This window comes from Eriocheir sinensis, chromosome 25, assembly GCF_024679095.1.
Source record: "Eriocheir sinensis breed Jianghai 21 chromosome 25, ASM2467909v1, whole genome shotgun sequence".
Lineage (NCBI taxonomy): Eukaryota > Metazoa > Arthropoda > Malacostraca > Decapoda > Varunidae > Eriocheir > Eriocheir sinensis.
This window is the reverse complement of record NC_066533.1, coordinates 5,097,890-5,118,647: the sequence shown is the minus strand read 5'-3', so window position 1 is coordinate 5,118,647 and position 20,758 is coordinate 5,097,890. Positions and strand designations below refer to the sequence as shown.

The 20,758-nt window shown below is 42.4% G+C and overlaps 1 protein-coding gene across 5 annotated transcripts in view; it reads right to left on the bottom strand.

Moving 5' to 3' along the window:
* LOC127003231 (uncharacterized) overlaps window positions 1–8,024 on the bottom strand; it is a 69,471-nt gene extending 61,447 nt beyond the window's left edge. For 4 of the 5 annotated variants that reach the window (XM_050869618.1, XM_050869621.1, XM_050869619.1 and 1 more), the window contains exon 1: window positions 6,372–8,024. In XM_050869618.1, the coding sequence (XP_050725575.1) occupies window positions 6,372–6,456 (85 nt within the window). In that variant the 5' untranslated portion in view covers window positions 6,457–8,024. The remainder of the gene's footprint in view (window positions 1–6,371) is intronic. The other variant, XM_050869617.1, reaches the window with a different exon arrangement.
* Window positions 8,025–20,758: the final 12,734 nt, after the last annotated feature.

Sequence of the window (20,758 nt, the reverse complement as noted above, 5' to 3'; positions counted from 1 at the left end):
CTTCTCAATCCTTGCCTTTCCTTCCTTCTATATTCACCCTTCGCTTCCTACTTTCCCTTCCTACTAATTACAAGCTCTCCGTTTCTAGGTCATCAAAAACTAGCTTCCCTTTCCTTCTGAGACTTTCCTTCCTACTTTTCCTTCCCTTCTCAATCCTTTCCTTCCCTTCCTTCTATATTCACCCTTCGCTTCCTACTTTCCCTTCCTACTAATTACAAGCTCTCCGTTTCTAGGTCATCAAAAACTAGCTTCCCTTCCCTGCTGAGACTTTCCTTCCTACTTTTCCTTCCCGGTCATCAAAAACTAGCTTCCCTTTCCTTCTGAGACTTTCCTTCCTACTTTTCCTTCCCTTCTCAATCCTTTCCTTCCCTTCCTTGCATATTCACCCTTCGCTTCCTATACTTTCCCTTCCTGCTCATCACAAGCTCTCCGTTCCTAGGCCATTCCTTTGACATCATTTCCTTCTCACTCTTCCCCTAAACTACCTTCCCTTCCGTTCTCAGACTTTCCTTCCTACTCCTTCCCTTCTCATTAATTCCCTTCCCTTCCTTGCATATTCACCCTTCGCTTCCTACTTTCCCTTCTTACTTATCACAAGGTCTCCGTTTTTAGGTCGTTCCTTTGATATCAGATCCAACAATGCCAGTGTGCGATCCTCTTCCTTGCGAGCTGACTCTGAATCTCTTTAACTGGTTAATGGCTACATCCTGCATATTGATTTTCTCTTTGTAATACGATGGCGGAAGTAGGCCAAGAAGAAAGCAATAATTGTGAAGAAAGTTGTTTTTATATCATTGGAAACAGCTAAAGGGCATAACAAACAGGAAAACAAAAGCCCGTCGAGCATTTTCAAGAGGAGAGTATCAAGACACCTCTCCATTCGAAACTGACCTCTCTTTTGGCCATACTTTCTTATATAGGAGCAGTGACTAGCAGGCTTTTTTTTCTCATTTAATTTCACCTTGAATTGCTTCCTCTCCTCTAAGAAAAAAGTGCCAATAGAAGAGTGAAGAATGAGAACAAAGTAAAGAATGAGGATGCAGAATGTCATGAAGGCGGGAAACAGTTTAAAAGCAGCGGTGAAAGCCCATCATTTTTCCTTCCTAATCCTGAATGTTGTGTTGCTACGAAAGAAAAAAAACATCGATTGGTGGGACGGTAACGCGTTTTCCTCGTAATGATTAATCTCTGCTTCAATATTGTCTTGCTAAGGGATGGAAGTGTTACGTGTAGTGGGGGGAAGGGGAGGAGTGTGTGTGTGTGTGTGTGTGTGTGTGTGTGTGTGTGTGTCGTTACGGATGCATTAGGTGGGACACACAGGAAATGAAACGGGACACAAATATTGAATGTCAAGAATAAATGATGCAAAGAGTGAGCGACAGTGATTGGAAGCCAGTTAGGTTATTCTCTCTCTCTCTCTCTCTCTCTCTCTCTCTCTCTCTCTCTCTCTCTCTCTCTCTCTCTCTCACACACACACACACACACACACACACACACATCGTTATCGCACCTCTGATGTCACCGTACCTGTGTGTGTGTGTGTGTGTGTGTACCCTTCCCCCACATGATAGGATGAGAGGAAGGGGGGCTCACTATCGACACCTCCCCCCCTTCCACCCTTTCAACCTTTCCCCTTCCTTCTCCCTCTCTTCAATCCCCTTCACCTCTCACCCTTTCCATCCTACTTCCCCTTTCTTTTATTTACCGTCCCTTCCATCCCACCTTCCTTCTCTGCCTTCCATTCTTACCTTCCCTTATTACCCTTCCTTTTGCCTTCCTTTCTTTCCCTTCTCACCCTTCCCTCACCGTCCTTTCCTTCTTACCTCTTCCTTACCTTTCCTTCCTTTCCTTATCAGCTTTTCCTTCCCACTTTCCCTTCTCTCCCTTCCATATTCACCCTTCCTTTCCTAACCTTCCTTCCCTTCTCATTCCCTCCCTTCCCTTCCTTCCATCTCATTTCCTCCCTTCCCTTCCTTCCCTTTTTTCCTTCTCATTTCCTCCCTTCCTTTCCTTCCCTTTTTTCCTTCTCATTTCCTCCCTTCCCTTCCTTCCCTTTTTTCCTTCTCATACCTTCCCCTCCCTTCCCTTTCACCCCTTTTCTTTCGTTTCATATTCTCCCTTTCCCTCCTTCCTTCATTTACTTCTCATTCTTTTATTCCTATCCTCTCTTCCTTCTAATTATTTCCTTCCTTCCCCCCATTCTCTCCCTTTAATGTGCACCCTTTCTCCTCACTACTACTACTACTACTACTATTACTACTACTACTACTACTACAACTACTACTACAGCCCTCAGTCCTTTTCACGCGTCTAACTCCGTTTTTAATTAGGGTGTTTGCTCGCTTCTTTGCTTGCTTGATTTTTTGTTTACCTCCCCCCGCCTGTTCTCTGTCCGGGGCTTCGGGTTCGCGGGTTCGTGCTTCGCTCACTCTGCTTCGAACCGCCATGGAAGCAGCAAAGTGCGATAATTGTTAATGGGTTTAGTTATTTGTGCAGGAAGGAGGGAAAAAAACGAAGGAAGGAAGATAGAAACAAGATAAGAAGGAAGTAAGAAATAAGAATGGGAGGAAGAAAGAAAGAAGAGGAGGTAAAAAAGGAAGGAAGAAAAATAAAAATAGCGAAATAAATAAAGAAAAAGAAAGAAAAAATAAGAAAGGAAAGGTAAGAGAGAGGGTGCACATAAGAGGAAGAAAAGGGAGGGAAGGAAGGAAGGAATTAAAAGGAAAAAAGACCAGGAATTAAAAAGTGAGAAGGAAAGGAAGGAAGGAAGGAAGGAAGGAAGAGACGACAGGAATTAGAAAATAAAGAAGAAAATGAAAAAAGGAAAGAATTGGTAGCAAGAGAGGCCAAGAATTAAAGAGTAAGAAGAAGGAAAGGAAGGAAAAAATAGAAGGAAAGAGACTTGATATTAACGAGTGAAAACGAAGGGAAGGAAAGAAGGTAAGGAGTGAGAAAGGAAGGGGAGGTAGGAAGGAAAAAGGGGGGAAAGGAAAGAAAAGAAAGGGTTAGGAGTAAAAAAGGAAGGGGAGCGAGGAAGGAAAGAGTGGAAATGAAGGAAGGGAAGGGAAAGAAAGGGTTAGGAGTGAAAAAGGAAGGGAAAGGAGGAAGGAAAGGGTGAAAATGAAGGAAGGGGAGGAAGGAAAGGGTTAGGAGTGGTAAAGGAAGGGAAGGGAGGAAGGAAAGGGTGGAAATGAAGGAAGGGAAGGGAAAGAAAGGGTTAGGAGTGATAAAGGAAGGGAAGGTAGAAAGGAAAGGTGAAAATGAAGGAAGGGAGGGAAGGAAAGGGTTAAGAGTGGTAAAGGAAGGGAAGGGAGGGACGGAAAGGGTGAAAATGAAGGAAGGAAAGGGTTAAGAGTGAAAAAGGAAGGGAAGGGAGGAAGGAAAGGGTGAAAATGAAGGAAAGGAGGGAAGGAAAGGGTTAGGAGTGATAAAGGAAGGGAAGGTAGAAAGGAAAGGGTGAAAATGAAGGAAGGGAGGGAAGGAAAGGGTTAAGAGTGATAAAGGAAGGGAAGGGAGGAAGGAAAGGGTGAAAATGAAGGAAGGGGAGGAAGGAAAGGGTTAGGAGTGATAAAGGAAGGGGAGGGAGGAAGGAAAGGGTGAAAATGAAGGAAAGGAAGGAAGGAAAGGGTTAGGAGTGGTAAAGGAAGGGAAGGGAGGGACGGAAAGGGTGAAAATGAAGGAAGGAAAGGGTTAAGAGTGAAAAAGGAAGGGGAGCGAGGAAGGAAAGGGTGGAAATGAAGGAAGGGAAGGGAAAGAAAGGGTTAGGAGTGAAAAAGGAAGGAAAAGGAGGAAGGAAAGGGTGAAAATGAAGGAAGGGGAGGAAGGAAAGGGTTAGGAGTGATAAAGGAAGGGAAAAGAGGAAGGAAGAGAAGGGAAGGGAAGGGTTAGGAGTGATAAAGGAAGGGAAAAGAGGAAGGAAGAGAAGGGAAGGGAAGGGTTAGGAGTGATAAAAGAAGGGAAAAGAGGAAGGAAGGGAAGGGAAGGGAAGGGTTAGGAGTGATAAAGGAAGGGAAAAGAAGAAGGAAGGGAAGGAAGGAAGGGTTAAAATTGGCTCCATCCACGTTGATTTTCATGTTACTGTGTTTGAGATCAAGTTTTGGTGGGCACGATAGATTTACGTGTTCCTTGATGTGGTTTATGGCCGCGCGCTGATAAGTTTCACGTCTGTCTGTTTACTACGCCTATCAGTGCTTTAATCAGTTTGTCCGTCTGTCCGTCACTCAATGAATAAGTGAGCTAATTTCTCTCTCTCTCTCTCTCTCTCTCTCTCTCTCTCTCTCTCTCTCTCTCTCTCTCTCTCTCTCTCTCTCTCTCTCTCTCTCTCGTATTCTTATTTTTATTATTTGCATTCATTTATTAGCGGTCTTTTTTTTTATTAGTTATGCCCTTGAGCTGCTCCCCTGACTGTAAAAAAATATATATCCTCTGGGTGAGGGTATCAGTCATGAACACGTCTCTACATCCCTTTCCGTCCCTGAACAAAAACCTAAGAGGGATGCAACTCGGTGACTCAGGAAATTAAGGGCCGTGTTATTGGGGAGGCGGTGGCAGAGTGGTCAGCGTACGGGCTTGGTGAGTCTGTGGACCAGGGTTCGAGTCCCACCGAAACACGATGATTTTTCAAACCATCGCCGAGTAACGGAAGATTACCCACCTTCTGCCTGCATGGATATTCAATCAACTCTAACAGGAATTAGAAAATAAAGAAGAAAATGAAAAAAGGAAAGAATTGGTAGCAAGAGAGGCCAAGAATTAAAGAGTAAGAAGGAAGGAAAGAAAGGAAAAAAATGGAAGGAAAAGAGACTTGACATTAACGAGTGAAAATGAAGGGGTTAGGAAGTGATAAAGGAAGGGAAGGGAGGAAGGAAAGGGTGAAAATGAAGGAAGGGAAGGAAGGCAAGGGTTAAGAGTGATAAAGGAAGTGAAAGGAGGAAGGAAGGAAGGGAAGGAAGGGTTAGAAGTGGCTCCATCCACGTTGATTTTCATGTTACTGTGTTTGAGATCAAGTTTTGGTAGGCACGATAGATTTACGTGTTCCTTGATGTGGTTTAAGGCCGCGCGCTGATAAGCTTCACGTCTGTCTGTTTACTACGCCTCAGCGCTTGAATCGTAGCAGTTTTTGGTGTTTCTATGGGTAGTTTCATAAGCCTAGTAGTAGTATGACAAAGCTTATGTAAAATGAACGTAAAAAAGTACTCTGAAGAACCTGATTGATCCTCTTTTCGCCCTTTAGAAATTGTTGAGGAGAGGCGGAAGCGTCGGAGAATACTGCCCAAAGAGTTAAGATTCCACCGTCCGTGCATCAGTTATCTTTCGCCTGGAGCACCTTAAAAGATGATCACGTGACTTGTGTGGGGGAGGGGCGGGGTTCTGTCACAGCACGATGATTCATACACCTGTCTCAGAGTCATAGAGTAGGAGAGTTTGGCCAACTTCATCACAGGCGCCATGTTGTTACCAAAAAAGCCGCGCGAAATTCAAACTGATACTGAAAGAATAGTGGTTTTTTTTTTGTGTGTGTGTGTTGGGGGGGGGGGGGGCTGCTCTAGGTATTTCTTCGAGATCCTGACGATACACAGAACACACTCGCAAATGAAACGCTATTGTGTCAGCATCAGGTTTCGCGCGGCTCTTTTGGCAACAACATGGCGCCTGTGGTGAAGTTAGCTACACTCTCGTATTCTATCGCCGTATTTTTAAACGTCGTATTAGTATTTATTAACGGATATGCGATTAGTCTGACTTTTTGTTCTATTTTTGGGAGGAAGTTAGCCAGAAGTGTTGTATTTTCAGAGTTAAGTAGACATCTTACAAACTCAGTTGTAAAAAGTGATATAAAAAAATCATCTACACCAACTCAACACGCGAAAGAAAAACGGGTCAGAAAAGACAAGTTTGGGGGACGAAGTTAGGTAAAGGTGTTGGGTTTTCACAAAGTTAGGACGAGACATTACAAACTCAGTCGTAAAAATCGATATGAAAAAAAATCAACAAAACCAACTAGCCACGCCTTGAAAACGGGTTAGGAAAGACAAGTTTGGGGGTACGAAGTTAGGTAAAAGGTGTTGGGTTTTCACAAAGTTAGGTCGAGACATTACAAACTCAGTCGTAAAAAGCGATATAAAAAAAAAATCAACAAAACCAACTAGCAGCAAACCAACTTTTAGGAGCAGTGAGTAGCGGGCTTTTTTTCACATTTGTTACCTTTTTTATTATCCCCTTGAACTGACTCCTCTGCTGTAAAAAAAAAAAAAGCCACGCCTTGAAAACGGGCCAGGAAAGACAAAGCAGCCACACTATTGTCAGTCATGATTAGTAAAAACTTGAAAAAATATCTGGCTGTCACCTGTCTGCCACGTGTGAAGTCTTACCTGTCATCAACGGAGTCGTCCCAAGTTCACGTGATGTGCTGTCTCTGCTTCCCCGCCTCTGCGCCGCCGCCTCCACCGCCTCCATCTCCACCACCACCTTACCACCACTCGCCCCTTCCTCCTCGGTCACCTTCAGAGAAACACTTTTATTCTTCTGTAGCGTCTCTGTGATCTTTTTTTATAGCTTTCTCTTTAGCTTCGTGTGTGTTGATAGATCTTCCAGTGTGGTATCCTCGGTGAATTGCATATATGTGTGTACTGTACTTAGAGAATCAAATGAAGTCCTCTGATCTTTACCGCATCTTAATTGGCCTTCACGTGTTTATCCTTTCCCAAGGGTTGAATAAGTATCGCGTGAGTTTGGGGTTTTCTTCTGTTTAGTTTATATATGGTGTCTTTGTAACCCTATATTTAGCTTGACATGATTAACACTGTATCCACTAATGCATGGTTCTTCTTCTGCATCAGTGGAATGTTGCATGAGTTCACTGGGTTTCCTTCTTCTCCTTAATTTTTGTGTAATGGCTTTGTAACTTTTCTATTTAGCTTGGAACCACTGAAACCTCGGCCACCACTCACTGTACTTTTTCTTCGCCTTTATCGTGTATCGTGTGAGTCCCTTGAGCTTCTTTTTTTCTACTTAGTTATTTTGGGGTTCTGTATCTTTATGTAGCTTACTGTTTACCTTCGCACATATTACTCATCTTTACGTCATTGCTTTTCCGGCCACCATTTGTTGTTCCTTTTACTCGCGTGATCCCCTCCAGTTAACTTCTTCCCGATAATGCGACTTCCCTTCTTTATATGTGACTTCCTGTTAAGCTTGGCACACACTTGACTCAGCTAGAATTAGTGTCACCGCGCGTTGTTCTTTAATCTGTTTGTAACCTCTATATAATATTTCACCAAGCTTCGCACATCTAACTGATCTTTCACTCCTCTTAAACTCTGGCCATCACGCTTAGTTCCTTTTCTTGGCATTCATTGGTGGCTGCGTGTGTCCCTTGATGTTCCTTTCCGTCCTTAATTATTGATGACCTCTCCGTAATATCTGTGTAACTTCTCGTCTAGACACACACTGATCTTTACCCCGAGCACTGCGACGCTGGCCGCCACCTCTCGTTCCTTTTTTGTGTGTGTGTTTATCTACCACTGGGTTTGTCCGCAGAATTCCCTCTCACCTCTTAGTTATTCTTGGCTTTTCTATAATATCTATAACTTTCTCTTTAGCTTCGCACACTGTTATATTTGTCCAATGAACTGGCCATCAATTCTCGTTCCTTTTCTTCGTGTATCGAGCACTGGGTTAATGCGCAGGCCTTAGTTAGTTATCCTTGGCTTTTCTATAATATATATGTAACCTTATTTTTTTAGCTTTTCACACAGGGACATTTACTCCACGAATTGGCCATCAATGCTCGTTCTTTTTCTTTGTATTCATCGAGTAATGCTTTAATCCATTATCCTGCCTTCCTCTCTTCAGTTCCTGGCTTGGTCCTTCTCCTCCCAAACCAACTATGAGGCAATCAGTCACTCCGAAGGCAATTGGAATCCATGTAAATCTACTTGGTATTAAAGGTTGTTCCTGCTTTCAGCCTAACTTTGAGTCACTCCCGCACCACCACGCCGCTTCGCACACCACTGCCTCCAGTGCCTCATCCTGGGAAGCGCCGCCGTGTAAATACCACTATCTCGCCCTATCTTATCTCCTGATAGCCTTGTGACCCATATATAGCAGTCACAAGGCCTCAAAAACGGCCACAACTCGCCGCTTTGTCATTGCTTTGCGGTTGAAAAATGAAGCGTATGTGGACTATGTGGTTTTGTCATTCGTTTGATAACCCAAGAAACACCAAACACAAGAATTCAAAGTATACATAAGAACATAAATTTAAAAAAGCCGATTTACAAGATAATTGGTGAAGGGTAATATCGGTGAGCTGTCTCCGTAGATGCTGGGCTTCTATTTGTTGTTGTATTCTCAAGTTGTCAACCAAGATCACGCAGCATGAATCAAGAGAGCCGTGCCTTTCATCACTGCTTATTACTTTTGTTGGGATGAGAGTTTTGTAGATAAAGAGATGCGATCCACTGTGGAGGAATATCAACATATTCAGCATACTTTTTTTTTTTTTCCTTCATATCTTTCATATTTTTCTTCATTAACATTATCAAAAAAAAAAAAATCTTCTGCATTATTATTACTTTATTGTTATTATTATTATTATTATTATTATTATTATTATTATTATTATTATTATTATTATTATTATTATTATTATTATTATTATTATTATTATTATTATTATTATTATTATTATTATCGTTATCACTATCACTATCATTATCATTATCATTATTATTATTATTATTATTATTATTATTATTATTATTATTATTATTACTACAACTACTACTCCTACAACAACAACATCAACGACTAATAATAATAATAATAATAATAATAATACTTTCACAGCTACTATCATCATCATCGTCATCATCACCATTGTCATCACCACCGCCATCCTTCACGGCCCAGGAAGGCGGACGTCACAATCCACGCCTCAGCAAAATCCGACCAAGATCTGTGACTCGAAAAAGGTCAGTCTTGGTTTGCGGCTCATCCTGTTCCTGGTCAATGTCCGGCATGGCTCATCTCCCTCGTGTGTGTGTGTGTGTGTGTGTGTGTGTGTTATCTATTACTCCACCCAAACTATGTATTCATTTTCCGTTTCTCCACCTTATCAATCACCTCCTCCAACAGTGACTTTAAACTTACACGTCTTGCTCTGGCCTGCCCGTCGCCCTCCACACCACACCTGTACAGGGAATGAGGTAAGGTCTTCAGCGCTCGGCTATTGTTTTTTTTCAGCTCTCGGGAACATATACAATATTCATCCCCAGGAGGTAAAACCATGCTTGTTTGTTTGTTTTTAATCGAAAGAAAATCCCTTGCAACGGCAAACAGTGTCATCTCGTTAAAGCGGCTGGTAAATATGATGAAATGTTGCTCCGATTGCTGCCGATCCCGAGTCAAACACGTGATCAGACCTTGAGCAAGAGTTTGAACGAATGACAGGCGTAAAAGACCGTGGTGACTCAGACACTCCACATCCGGGTCTCACGATATAAAAGACGGATGGCCGGCGCTTATCGCCCCACACCTACACACTCAATTCCTGAGTGGCCAGAATGGCCTCAGCCTGCTGGGGCGACAAAGCAAGAGAGTGGTCCAAGTTAAAACTTGGGTAATAAAAGTATGGGACCCGCCGTGCTGCATCATGAACTGGTAGCAGCATACAGGATCGGCGCATAAGATACATGTGGCCTACTCTTCACAAATCTTGTTCATCACGGTTCCTCTAGTTATATGACAATTATCATCTGACGAGCTGACCTGAGTCGGGTTACTATAGTTAATATCAGCAAGTACTAGGAGGCAGAGTAGGTGAGTGAGGTCAGTCTTGCTGAGGTGAGTGAGACGCCGGACGCGTATTTACCATCTGCATACACAAAAGTCTCCCTGGCCCGTGACTCCTCCCCCACGCGTGACGTCATGATTGACGTCATTAATCACGCCAATCAGCGCCACAACAGCCGCCAATGTGTGTGTGTGTGTGTGTGTGTGTGTGTGTGTGTGTGTGTGTGTGTGGCCTCGGGCCAGGGAGACTTTAGTGTAGGCAGATGATTAATACGCCGTAGCTTGAATCTCAGTCGAGGAGGGTACTGGCTGACGACCGTGAGTCTAGCGCGTGGTCAGACCATGATGAATTGCACACACACACACACACACACACACACACACACACACACACACACACACACCGCTCCGGTAGCTCAATCGGCTGGAGCGCCGCGCTGCAAGGCTTCACGGCCAAAACAGGCGGCGGTTCGAGCCCCGCTCAGGCCGGATTCTTACCGTTGACTTGGAGTGGTTACTGTCCCCCCTTTGAGTAAGGGGGATGGGGTGTGTGGTGTGTGAGGTCCTGGCAGTACCCAGAGATCGACGACAATGAGCATGCACTTGCTCGTGTCGGGAGGGTACCTGCTGGCGAAAGCGAGTTCAACTCGTGATCAGGCCGTGGTGAATTACACACACACACACACACACACACACACACACACACACACGGCAAACGCCCCTTCGCTATGGCTCTGGGCACCCTTACCGCTCTGGTTTGTCATTTAATTCCCCAGCTTAGCTACTTTTGCCACGATTACATTTCTGTTCCCATAGCTGGGCGTTATCGCGATAAGTTATCGCGATACTTTATCGCTGATAACAAAGTCGGGTTATCGGCCATCCGCTACTTATTTAAATATATATCGGTATCTTCGTTACTTTTGTAAGCAAACTAGCGATAATCGCTACTTTTTTCCGCCTCAGAAAAAAAGAAAAAAAAAACATTGTCTCCCTACTGCGCATGCGTGGCCCGGTGTTGTATGAAAAAACTTCGGAACATGAAATATTTTCGGTGAAGAGATTTCATACTTAGATCATCAAAATTAAAACACTAGGTTATTTTTTTTATGTTACTCAAAAATAAATATATTAAAGAGAAAATAATTTAACTTTGCCCCCAGAATGATTATTCATTGCCTCAAATTTGATATTCCATATTCGTTTGTGAGCATGCCATGGTATTAAAGGCACCCGGTGTTGTGTTATTTGGTGACCCATCGTCAAAAGCTGGCGCTTTTGTTTACAAACACTGGTCTCTCGTGAACTGCGCATGCTCAGACCAGTAAGTGTAGACCTGTACAGTCTCACAAAGCTTTTTAACACATTAAGAGTTGCTGGAAAGCTGAATTAAACATAGATCACCACCATCCTCGCTGTTTCTAGAACGACACTCTGTACATATAAATACAACTCGTACAGATCGAGTGTCGTTCTAGAAACAGCGAGGATGGTGGTAGTGGTACTGTATGTCTGATTCAGCCTTCCAGCAACTCTTAATTACGGTTTAAAGCTTTGTGAGACTGTACAGGTCTACGCTTGCTGGTCTGAGCATGCGCAGTTCACGAGCGACCAGTGTTTGTAAACAAAAGCGCCAGCTCTTGACGGTAGGGACGCCAAATAACACAACACCGGTTCAAGCGTTTCTAGTATTACCGTCCACAGGTACGTGTCAACGTGTGGTTTTCAGGTTTTGTAAGTTTTTGAAAATACGAATAATGAAAATTTAAATTCATCTATGTTTTTTATTTGAAATATCAATATAGTACCGTTTTCGCCTATCGGACTTATCGCAAGCTAGTATCGGAATTGTGGATTTATATCGGGTATCGGTTATCGGTTATCGCCTATATTTGTGTCTCCATTTAACGAATATCGGTTATCACCGTTAAGGTGTTTCATTATCAGTTATCGGTTATCGGGAATAAGGTTTTCTGTTATCGTGCCCAGCTATGTCTGTTCCTGCCTACTTGTATTTTTACAGGACTGAGTCAAGCTCGTAGTGTTCGTTTTTTAAAACTAATTTTTATTTCTCTAAAAAACTGAATGCTTTTACCACGCAAATCTCCTAGCAGCATTTCCATCGATTTGTTGATATCTGGTAAGTTGAATTTTCTCACAGCTTTCTTTGATCATTACTTAACTCTTTTATGTGCCCTCTTGAAGATGAATTACTATGTACTACATATTCATTGACGTCAATCTCGTCTATTTCTTTGATGCATAGATACAGCACGATCATATCGTCTCATTTTATTTTCTCCTCCAGTGTTGGTAGTTGTGGCTCATCAAGTCCTTCTTTATAAATGAAATCTCAGTCTTTTGCACCCATCTTGCGGTTAATCTTTGTACCTTAACTCTCTATCTTTTCAACGTGTGTGTGTGTGTGTGTGTGTGTGTGTGAGAGAGAGAGAGAGAGAGAGAGAGAGAGAGAGAGAGAGAGAGAGAGAGAGAGAGAGAGAGAGAGAGAGAGAGAGAGAGAGAGAGAGAGAGAGAGAGAGAGATCTTATAATTTTATCTGGGCTTATCAAGTCTTTCTTTGTAACTGAAATCTCAGGCTTTGCATCCATCTTGCGACAAATCTTTGTACCTTCTTTATCTTTTCAACGTGCACGTGTGTGTGTATGTGTGTGTGTGTGTGTGTGTGTGTGTGTGTGTGTGTGTGTGTGTAATTCACCACGGCCTGATCACGAGTTGAACTCGCAATCGCCAGCAAGTACCCTCCCGACATGAGCAAGCTCATGTTCATTATAGTCGATCTGCGGGTACTGCCAGGACCTCACACACCACACACTCCATCCCCCTTGCTCAGGGGGGACAGTAACCACTCCTTGTCAACGGAAAGATTCCGGCCTGAGCGGGGCTCAAACCGCCTGTCAGGCCGGGAAGCCTTGCAGCGCAGCGCTCTAACCAATTGTGGTACCGGAGCGGTGTGTGTGTGTGTGTGTGTGTGTGTGTGTGTGTGTGTGTGTGTGTGTGTGTGTGTGTGTGTGTGTGTTAGGTAATTATTTTCTCTAGGCCCTTCGTGGATGCTGTTAACCACTACTTATATTTGTTTCTTGAATTTCTAACTTCTACAACACACACACACACACACACACACACACACACACACACACACACACACACACACACACACACACACACACACACACACACGACCACTCTGTGGCGCAACTGGTTAGAGCGCTGCGCTGCCAGGCTTCACGGCCTGACAGGGAGGCGGTTCGAGCCCGCTCAAGCCGGATTCTTTCCGTTGACTAGGAGTGGTTACTGTCCACCCTTGAGCAAGGGGGATGGGGTGTGTGGTGTGTGAGGTCCTGGCAGTACCCATGGATCGACGATAAAGAGCACTTGTTCATGTCAGAAGGGTACCTGCTGGCGATTACGAGTCCAACACGCGATCAGGTCGTGGTGGTGAATTACACGCAGACCTAAAGGATAACAGCCGAGCGAGTCGCTCCCGTGGACAGAGATTTTGAAAAGTGTAACCGTCACCAGCAGCCACCGGTGATGTTATCTGCCTAATCAGCTATCAAGAATAAACTGTTTACCACGAAGAGATGGCATTTCACCCCCGCTTATCACGGCCTTGTCTGCGTACATTACACTCCGTTCCCGCGAGCTATTATTATTATTATTATTATTATTATTATTATTATTATTATTATTATTATTATTATTATTATTATTATTATTATTATTATTATTATTATTATTTTTTAGTGATGAAGTATTTGTAGCTTGAGTTTAAATATCACGTTCCCAAAAGTTTCATGTGGAAATAGATTTTATTGTTTTTTTGGCAATAAAATAGAATATTGAGAGAGAGAGAGAGAGAGAGAGAGAGAGAGAGAGAGAGAGAGAGAGAGAGAGAGAGAGAGAGAGAGAGAGAGAGAGAGAGAGAGAGATTTACATAGATTTACATAGAAAATCAGACCACACAGACCCCATGGTCCAGACTAGGTGGTCTGTCCTTAACCCTAAGTGATTCTACATTAATCAGATGGCTCCAAAACGTTGCATTTCAACTCTAGTTAATATTAAGTTGAAGGAAGTGACGGTCGAGCTTGTTTTTGAAGGAGTCAATCGTGTTACACTGGACCACTGATGGTGGGAGCTTATTCCATTCTCGCACTACAACGTTGGTGAAGAAAATTTTGGTGCAGTCTGAATTTACTTGTCTACATTTGAGTTTTACGCCATTGTTCCTCGTACTCAAAGTGTCATCGATCATAAACAATGTTAATATGTCTACATTCGTGAAACAATTAAATATTTTAAAACATTCGATCAGTTTTCCTCGGAGGCGACGTTTCTCAAGAGAGAACATGTTAAGGGTGGAAAGCCTTTCTTCGTAAGATTTGTTGCGCAAGGAAGGGATCATTTTTGCTGCCCTACGCTGAACACCTTCTAATTTAGCAATGTCCTTTGCATGGTGGGGAGACCAAAACTGTACCGCATATTCCAAGTGGGGTCTAACTAAACTATTGTAGAGTGGAAGTATTACATCTTTATTCTTGAATAAAAAGTTTCTTTTAATGAAGCCCAACATTCTGTTCGCTTTATTTGCTGCATCGATGCATTGCTGTGAGAATTTAACGTTTGACGCGATTTTAAACCCCAAGTCCTTAACGCATTGAACGCTTTCGAGTTTAACGCCGCACATTTCGTAATCGAACTTCTTATTCCTTGTTCCAACTTGAAGGACCTGGCACTTGTCTACGTTAAAGGGCATCTCCCATCTATCCGACCAAGCTGAAATTTTGTGCAAATCCTCTTGGAGGCTTTGCCTATCTTCGTCAGTGTGAACTGAGTTACCAATCTTTGTGTCGTCTGCAAATTTACTAATGGATTATTGAGTCCAACATCCACATCGTTGATGTAAATAATGAAGAGCACTGGGCCAAGGACCGAGCCCTGAGGGACGCTACTAGTGACCGGCGCCCACTCTGAGTTAAATCCGTCAATCACCACTCTTTGTTGTCTGCTGCTCAACAAATTCGCGATCCATTGGTGTACTTGACCGTCAATACCTATTTGCTTTAATTTATAAAGTAATTTGTGATGTGGGACTTTATCAAACCCTTACTGGAAATCAAGATAGACTACGTCCAGTGATTTGGTTACGTCTTAAACTGTGAAGAGGTCGTTATAAAAGGTCAATAGGTTTGATAGGCAGGATCTTTTGTTACGGAAGCCATGTTGTGAATCCCCAATTAATGAGTGGCTTTCAAGGTAACTCACAATTTTGTCTCTAATTAAGCTCGCAAGTAGCTTACCTACAACCGAAGTTAGACTAATGGGCCTGTAATTACCTGGTAATTTTTTGTTTCCTTTCTTAAAAATCGGTGTCACGTTAGCCTTTTTCCAATCCGAAGGGACGATTCCTTGTCGCAAGGAGATATTGAATACGGTTGTGAGGGAGGAGAGTAATTCGCTCTTTGTTTCTATGAGCAGTGTAGGATATACTTTGTCAGGTCCAGGACTTATATTTGTTTTAAGTGATTGGAGGGCTTTAAGGACTTCATCGGTTGTTATTTTAAAATTAGGCAATGCATGCTCGGGATTTACATTAGTACTGGTGTTTGTGGAAGTAGTGGGAGGACTGTTAGTATTAAACACCGAGGAAAAGTAATTGTTTAATAGGTTTGCAACGTGTTGGCTGTCAGTCACTGTAGTCTGTTCACTTAAGCTAGATTCGCGCCTAGGCAGGTTGGTAAGCTTGCAGCTGATTGGCTGCTCCGCTCTCCCGCTAACACTCATGTTGGACAACATCTTGCATGCTCGAGTGAGACATGTTTCTTTATTATATGCCATAGCTCACCTCACATAAGAGATAGCCAGTTTTGATTGACACCATCAGACTCAGCAGTGACTGTAGAATCAAGATGTATTTTAAAAACTCGACAAAACAAATAAGAACCGTGAAGATGTTAAAAAAATGTTTATAACATGTTTTACTTATGCTCACTGTTTTCAACAGTTGTTCATTGACTGCAGAAATATATTATTACATTACGTAGGAAAATTTATCGTGAACACGATAGTGTGATCAGAATGCAGTTAAAGCTCTACGTATTGAAAACACAGAGTTATTTATAGCAACATTTCACTCGCCCCAACCATCACGGCGCTCGAGACACCCTGTATGATGATGTTAAAAAAAATGAGTGTCGCGCGCGCCATGATGGTTGGGGCGAGTGACATGTTGCTATAAACAACCCTGTGTTTTCAATATGTGGAGCTTCATCTGCATTCTGATCACACTATCGTGTTCATGAGAGATTTCCCTACGTCATGTAATAATATATTATTTCAGCATCAATGAAACAACTGTTTAAAATAGTGAGCATAATATATGTTATAAACATATTTTAACATTTTCACAGTTCAACTCATCGTAATACCATTTTCTTTTTTGTTTTGTCGAGTTTTTACAATACATCTTGATTCTCCAGTCACTGCTGAGTCTGATGGTGTCAACCAAAACTGGCTTGCTCGTATGTGAGGTGAGCTATGGCATATAATAAAGAAACATGTCTCACTCGAGCATGCAAGATGTGGTCCGACATGAGTGTTAGCGGGAGAGCGGAGCAGCCAATCAGCTGCAAGCTTACCAACCTGCCTAGGCGCCCAGGGCCCATACTTATAAAGAAGTAAGGCGTTTGACTTATGTCTCGTCTCAGAGGTGAGTGTGCACCCTAGCTGGGGCTCCAGCCGCCACGGGTAGTGGGGAAAGTAAAGTTGCCAACGACGGCGAGGTCAGTTATCTCATATGAAAATTAATGGGTAAGATTCCTTAAAATGGTGAAAGTATTGAATAGAAGTACATTATACCCATAATAATAACGTTTTCTAAGACTATAGTGAGCGTTTGAATGTAAAACGATTTGATGAGGCACGCTGGCTGTCTGACAACACCCGGCAATGTTTACATTTGAAGGTCGCTGCCTCAGACCCAGGACTTATGCCTGCCTGGGACCAACTTTAGGTACTCGCGCCGCGTCTCAGATTAACACCCAGGATATAGGACTCCACAGGGCTGGTTTGGGCTCTTAAGACGAGCCTGAGACGAAGTGTTAGCTTTATAAGTATGGGCCCAGGAATCTAGCTGAAGTGAACAGACTATAGTGCACCGTCGCTGTTTGTTAAGGGTCCAATTCCACTTCTGATCGCCTTTCTGTTGTTTATGTAACTGAAGAAGGATTTCGGATTATTTTTACAGTTGGCCGCAATATTTTCTTCAGAGAGACAAAGAAAGAGAGACAGACAGACAGAAAACTAACTCACACCAAAAAGTATCACGGCTTACTGTTTGTTTGTTTTTCAACTCTGCACTTGTCGTTTCTAGAGGAAGCAGAAACAAATCAAAAAGTTAAAAATAAATCAAAACCGTTACTATTGATGCTTTCGTGTCTGTTATCAGTTGTTGAATGGCTTAATGCATGCCCCTTATCACTGTTATCACTCCTGCAGCTCCACCGTGACGAGTAGCATGTGTAATCCATCCACGCCATCACCACCTCCACCTGCAGAACCACGCCCACCTCCTACGAGAGAAGAGGCTGGTTCCCCACACACACACACAGACGAGCATACACTTAAATAGATAGATAGAAAGATAGATTTACTGACCTTAGCATTACAATATATACAAATACCATACATATGCATCACAAACATACATACATATAGAAAGATAAATTGAGTGATAGATAAATTGGTTGATTGATTGATTGATTGATAGATAAATAGGTAGACTGATTCATTGATAGATAAATAGATAGACTGATAGGTAAATAGACGGATTGATAGAAATATTTACCACAGTTACAAAATATATAGTCTATAAATTTTCTCATGATATAAGCCAGACGTTACTACTACGCCCTCCCTAGCAATTTGTCCTTTCCATGCCTGCCCAGCTTACATAGATGTGCTAGGTGTATTGTTTATTAACATAGGTAAGCCTAACTACTAGACTATAAAAAATTTAAGTTAATACAGGCGATAATATTCCACTTTTTCATAAACTTCTCAATATTAGGCCACGCTCTTAAAAAGATGACAAATACTCAAATAACAGAAATTCCAACTTTTCCTCCAGGGTTCGCGCCCCCCATGGAAATTAATAATGCCTCCCTAGGGGGGCGCGCCCCCAAGTTTTAGAACCACTAATATAAGCACACATGATCACTATTAAAAGACCTAAAGAATAATGTTATCAATCCGTAAAGACTAAGGAAACGAGATACATGGTTATCCAATGCAAACCCTGTATAACAACAACTGCAACAAAATAAAGTCGACATGGATGAAAAAATAACATCAGCTAAACACAAGACAGTGTAATGAGAAGCGAAGCAGCTGTAAGGAAATTAACTTGTCTTTTCTTACAAAACAGACGATGAATGGAATGTCTCGCGTAACAAAGTCAGTCGGTTTGGTTTCTATTAGAATACCTAGACATTAGGTTTATATTATGATGACGCGATTTAAAAGGCAGGCTAATACTAGCTTGACTCAGTCCGGTAGAGAGACATGAGGTTGTTGTTGTTGTTGTTATTACCGATATCATTATTCACTAAGTTGTCGTCGTCATTGTCGTCGTCGTTGCTGTTGTTGTTGTTGTTGTTGTTGTTGTCGTCGTCGTTGTTGTTGTTGTTATTGTTATTGATATTATTATTACCGATATCATTATTCACTAAGTTGTTGTTGTCGTCGTCATTGTTGTTGTTGTTGTTGTTGTTGTTGTTGTCGTCGTCGTTGTTGTTGTTGTTGTTGTTGTTGTTGTTGTTGTTGTTGTTGTTGTTGTTGTTGTTGTTGTTGTTGTTGTTGTTGTTGTTGTTGCCGCTGTTGTTGTTGTTGTTGTTGTTGTTGTTGTCGTTGTAGCTACTGCTGTTGTTGTTGTTGTTGTTGCTGTTGATATTATTATTACCGATAGTTAGTAGCTCATACGGAAAGGGTTTGAGAAGATAGATTATTATCATTATCAATACGGTCGTAGGTAAAACAACAGATCTTATTTTATTCTGTCTGGTTTACGGAGGAAGGGTCAAGTCAGTGCCGTACTATTATTATAACTATTAGATACTATTATTAGTTACGTTGACGACGGAGATCTGCTGGCACCCACTGTGGATGGTTTGTAGGACTCCTTATTAGTGTGTGTGAGGTGTGTGCTGCCAGGTAAGATATTGCCCATAACACCACGAAGACAGTGCATGGACCATCGGCACACCTTAAGGTGAACTATAAAAAACCTACTGCTGCCCGGCTCAGTGCATGGGTGTTCACTTACATTTGTGGATAGATTCACAAACTTGGGTCATGTTATCAATCAGGAAATGACAGATGATTATGTGGATGATGATGGCAAAGAAGCAAACAACAACTAAACTCGGTCATTGGGAATATGTTGTCGGGGATATTATCCTCGTGCAGCCCGGAGGTGACGTTGGAATCATTCACGAACCACTGCTTTTCTCCTCTGCCCCTCGCTGCGGCCAGGATGCCTCCAAGGAGTCTCCCTGGTGACCTCGCTGAACCCACTTAGTGTTTATCGCAACGACATCTTAAAGAGGCTGCTGAGGCTACCCAACTACAACGGTTACATTCCTGCGTTCACCGGGCATGGGATGAACTGTGTGAGTCCACTTCGTCGACATTGTAGGTACATTGTGAAGAATAGGGTTGAGTAATCTGAGGACTGCATCATCCCCTCCATCAGGCTGAGCGTTTTGTCATATGGGTGGATCTATAATTCTATATGACACGAGTGGCTGGGCCTCCTGCTTGTGTAGAGTATGGAGAGACATGCTGTATAGATAATGTACAATTGTTTCACTAGTATCACGCCAATTAGTATGAAACCGCTTTGATTTGATTTTTAGTATATTTTTGTTTATTTTCTCCTGTTTGCATGTGTCAGGGCGAAACAAATTCACCATAATTACTTCTATTATTATTATTATTATTATTATTATTATTATTATTATTATTATTATTATAACATAAGAACATTGGGAAACTGCAAGAAGCCGAGTGGCCTACACAGGGCATCTCCAGAATCCCCCAACTACTCACGGTGGGTGAGGTGTAGTTTCAGGGGTTACAGATAGAGGCTTGATCCTCGTTTACCTTCGGTACGGGCGTACGCTCCAGTACCCTGTCTCCTTACTGCACCCACACCTCACTGCCACCTGTCATCCTCGTCCATGTAGTTATCCAGTCTACTCTTAAAACAAGCTATCGTCCCTATACTAACTATGTGATTGCTGAGTCTATTCCATTCCCCCACCACCCTATTACTAAACCAATGCTTGCCTATATATCTCCTAAATCTATACTTTTCTAATTTAAATCCATTACTGCGTGCTCTATCCTGCTGACTAATTCTTAGTACTTTACTTATATCCCCTTTGTTGTAACCCTTGACCCATTTGAATACTTCTATCAGAGCTCCTCGCACTCTTCGTCTTTCTAGTGAATGTAAGTTTAGATGTTTCAGCCTATTTTGATATGGGAGGTTCCTTAGCCCCTGAATCATCTTGGTCATCCTCCTCTGAACTGATTCTAGCAAGTTGATGTCCATTCTGTAGTGTGGGCACCAAAACTGGACGGCATAATCTAAGTGTGGCCTAACTAACGCTAAATAGAGTCTAAGAAGGACCTCTGCACTCCTGTTGGTTACCGTCCTGTTAATAAAGCCTAATACCCTGTTAGCCCTATTCCTTGCACCTATACATTGCTTCCTTAGTTTTAGGTCAGAGTTCACTAACACTCCCAAATCCCTTTCACACTCTGATCTGCCTATCGCTGTGGAGTCTAAACTATACCCGTGTAATGGGTTGCGTGTTCCTTCACTAAGTACGCTACACTTGGTGATGTTAAAATTTATCTGCCATTTTTCTGACCAAGC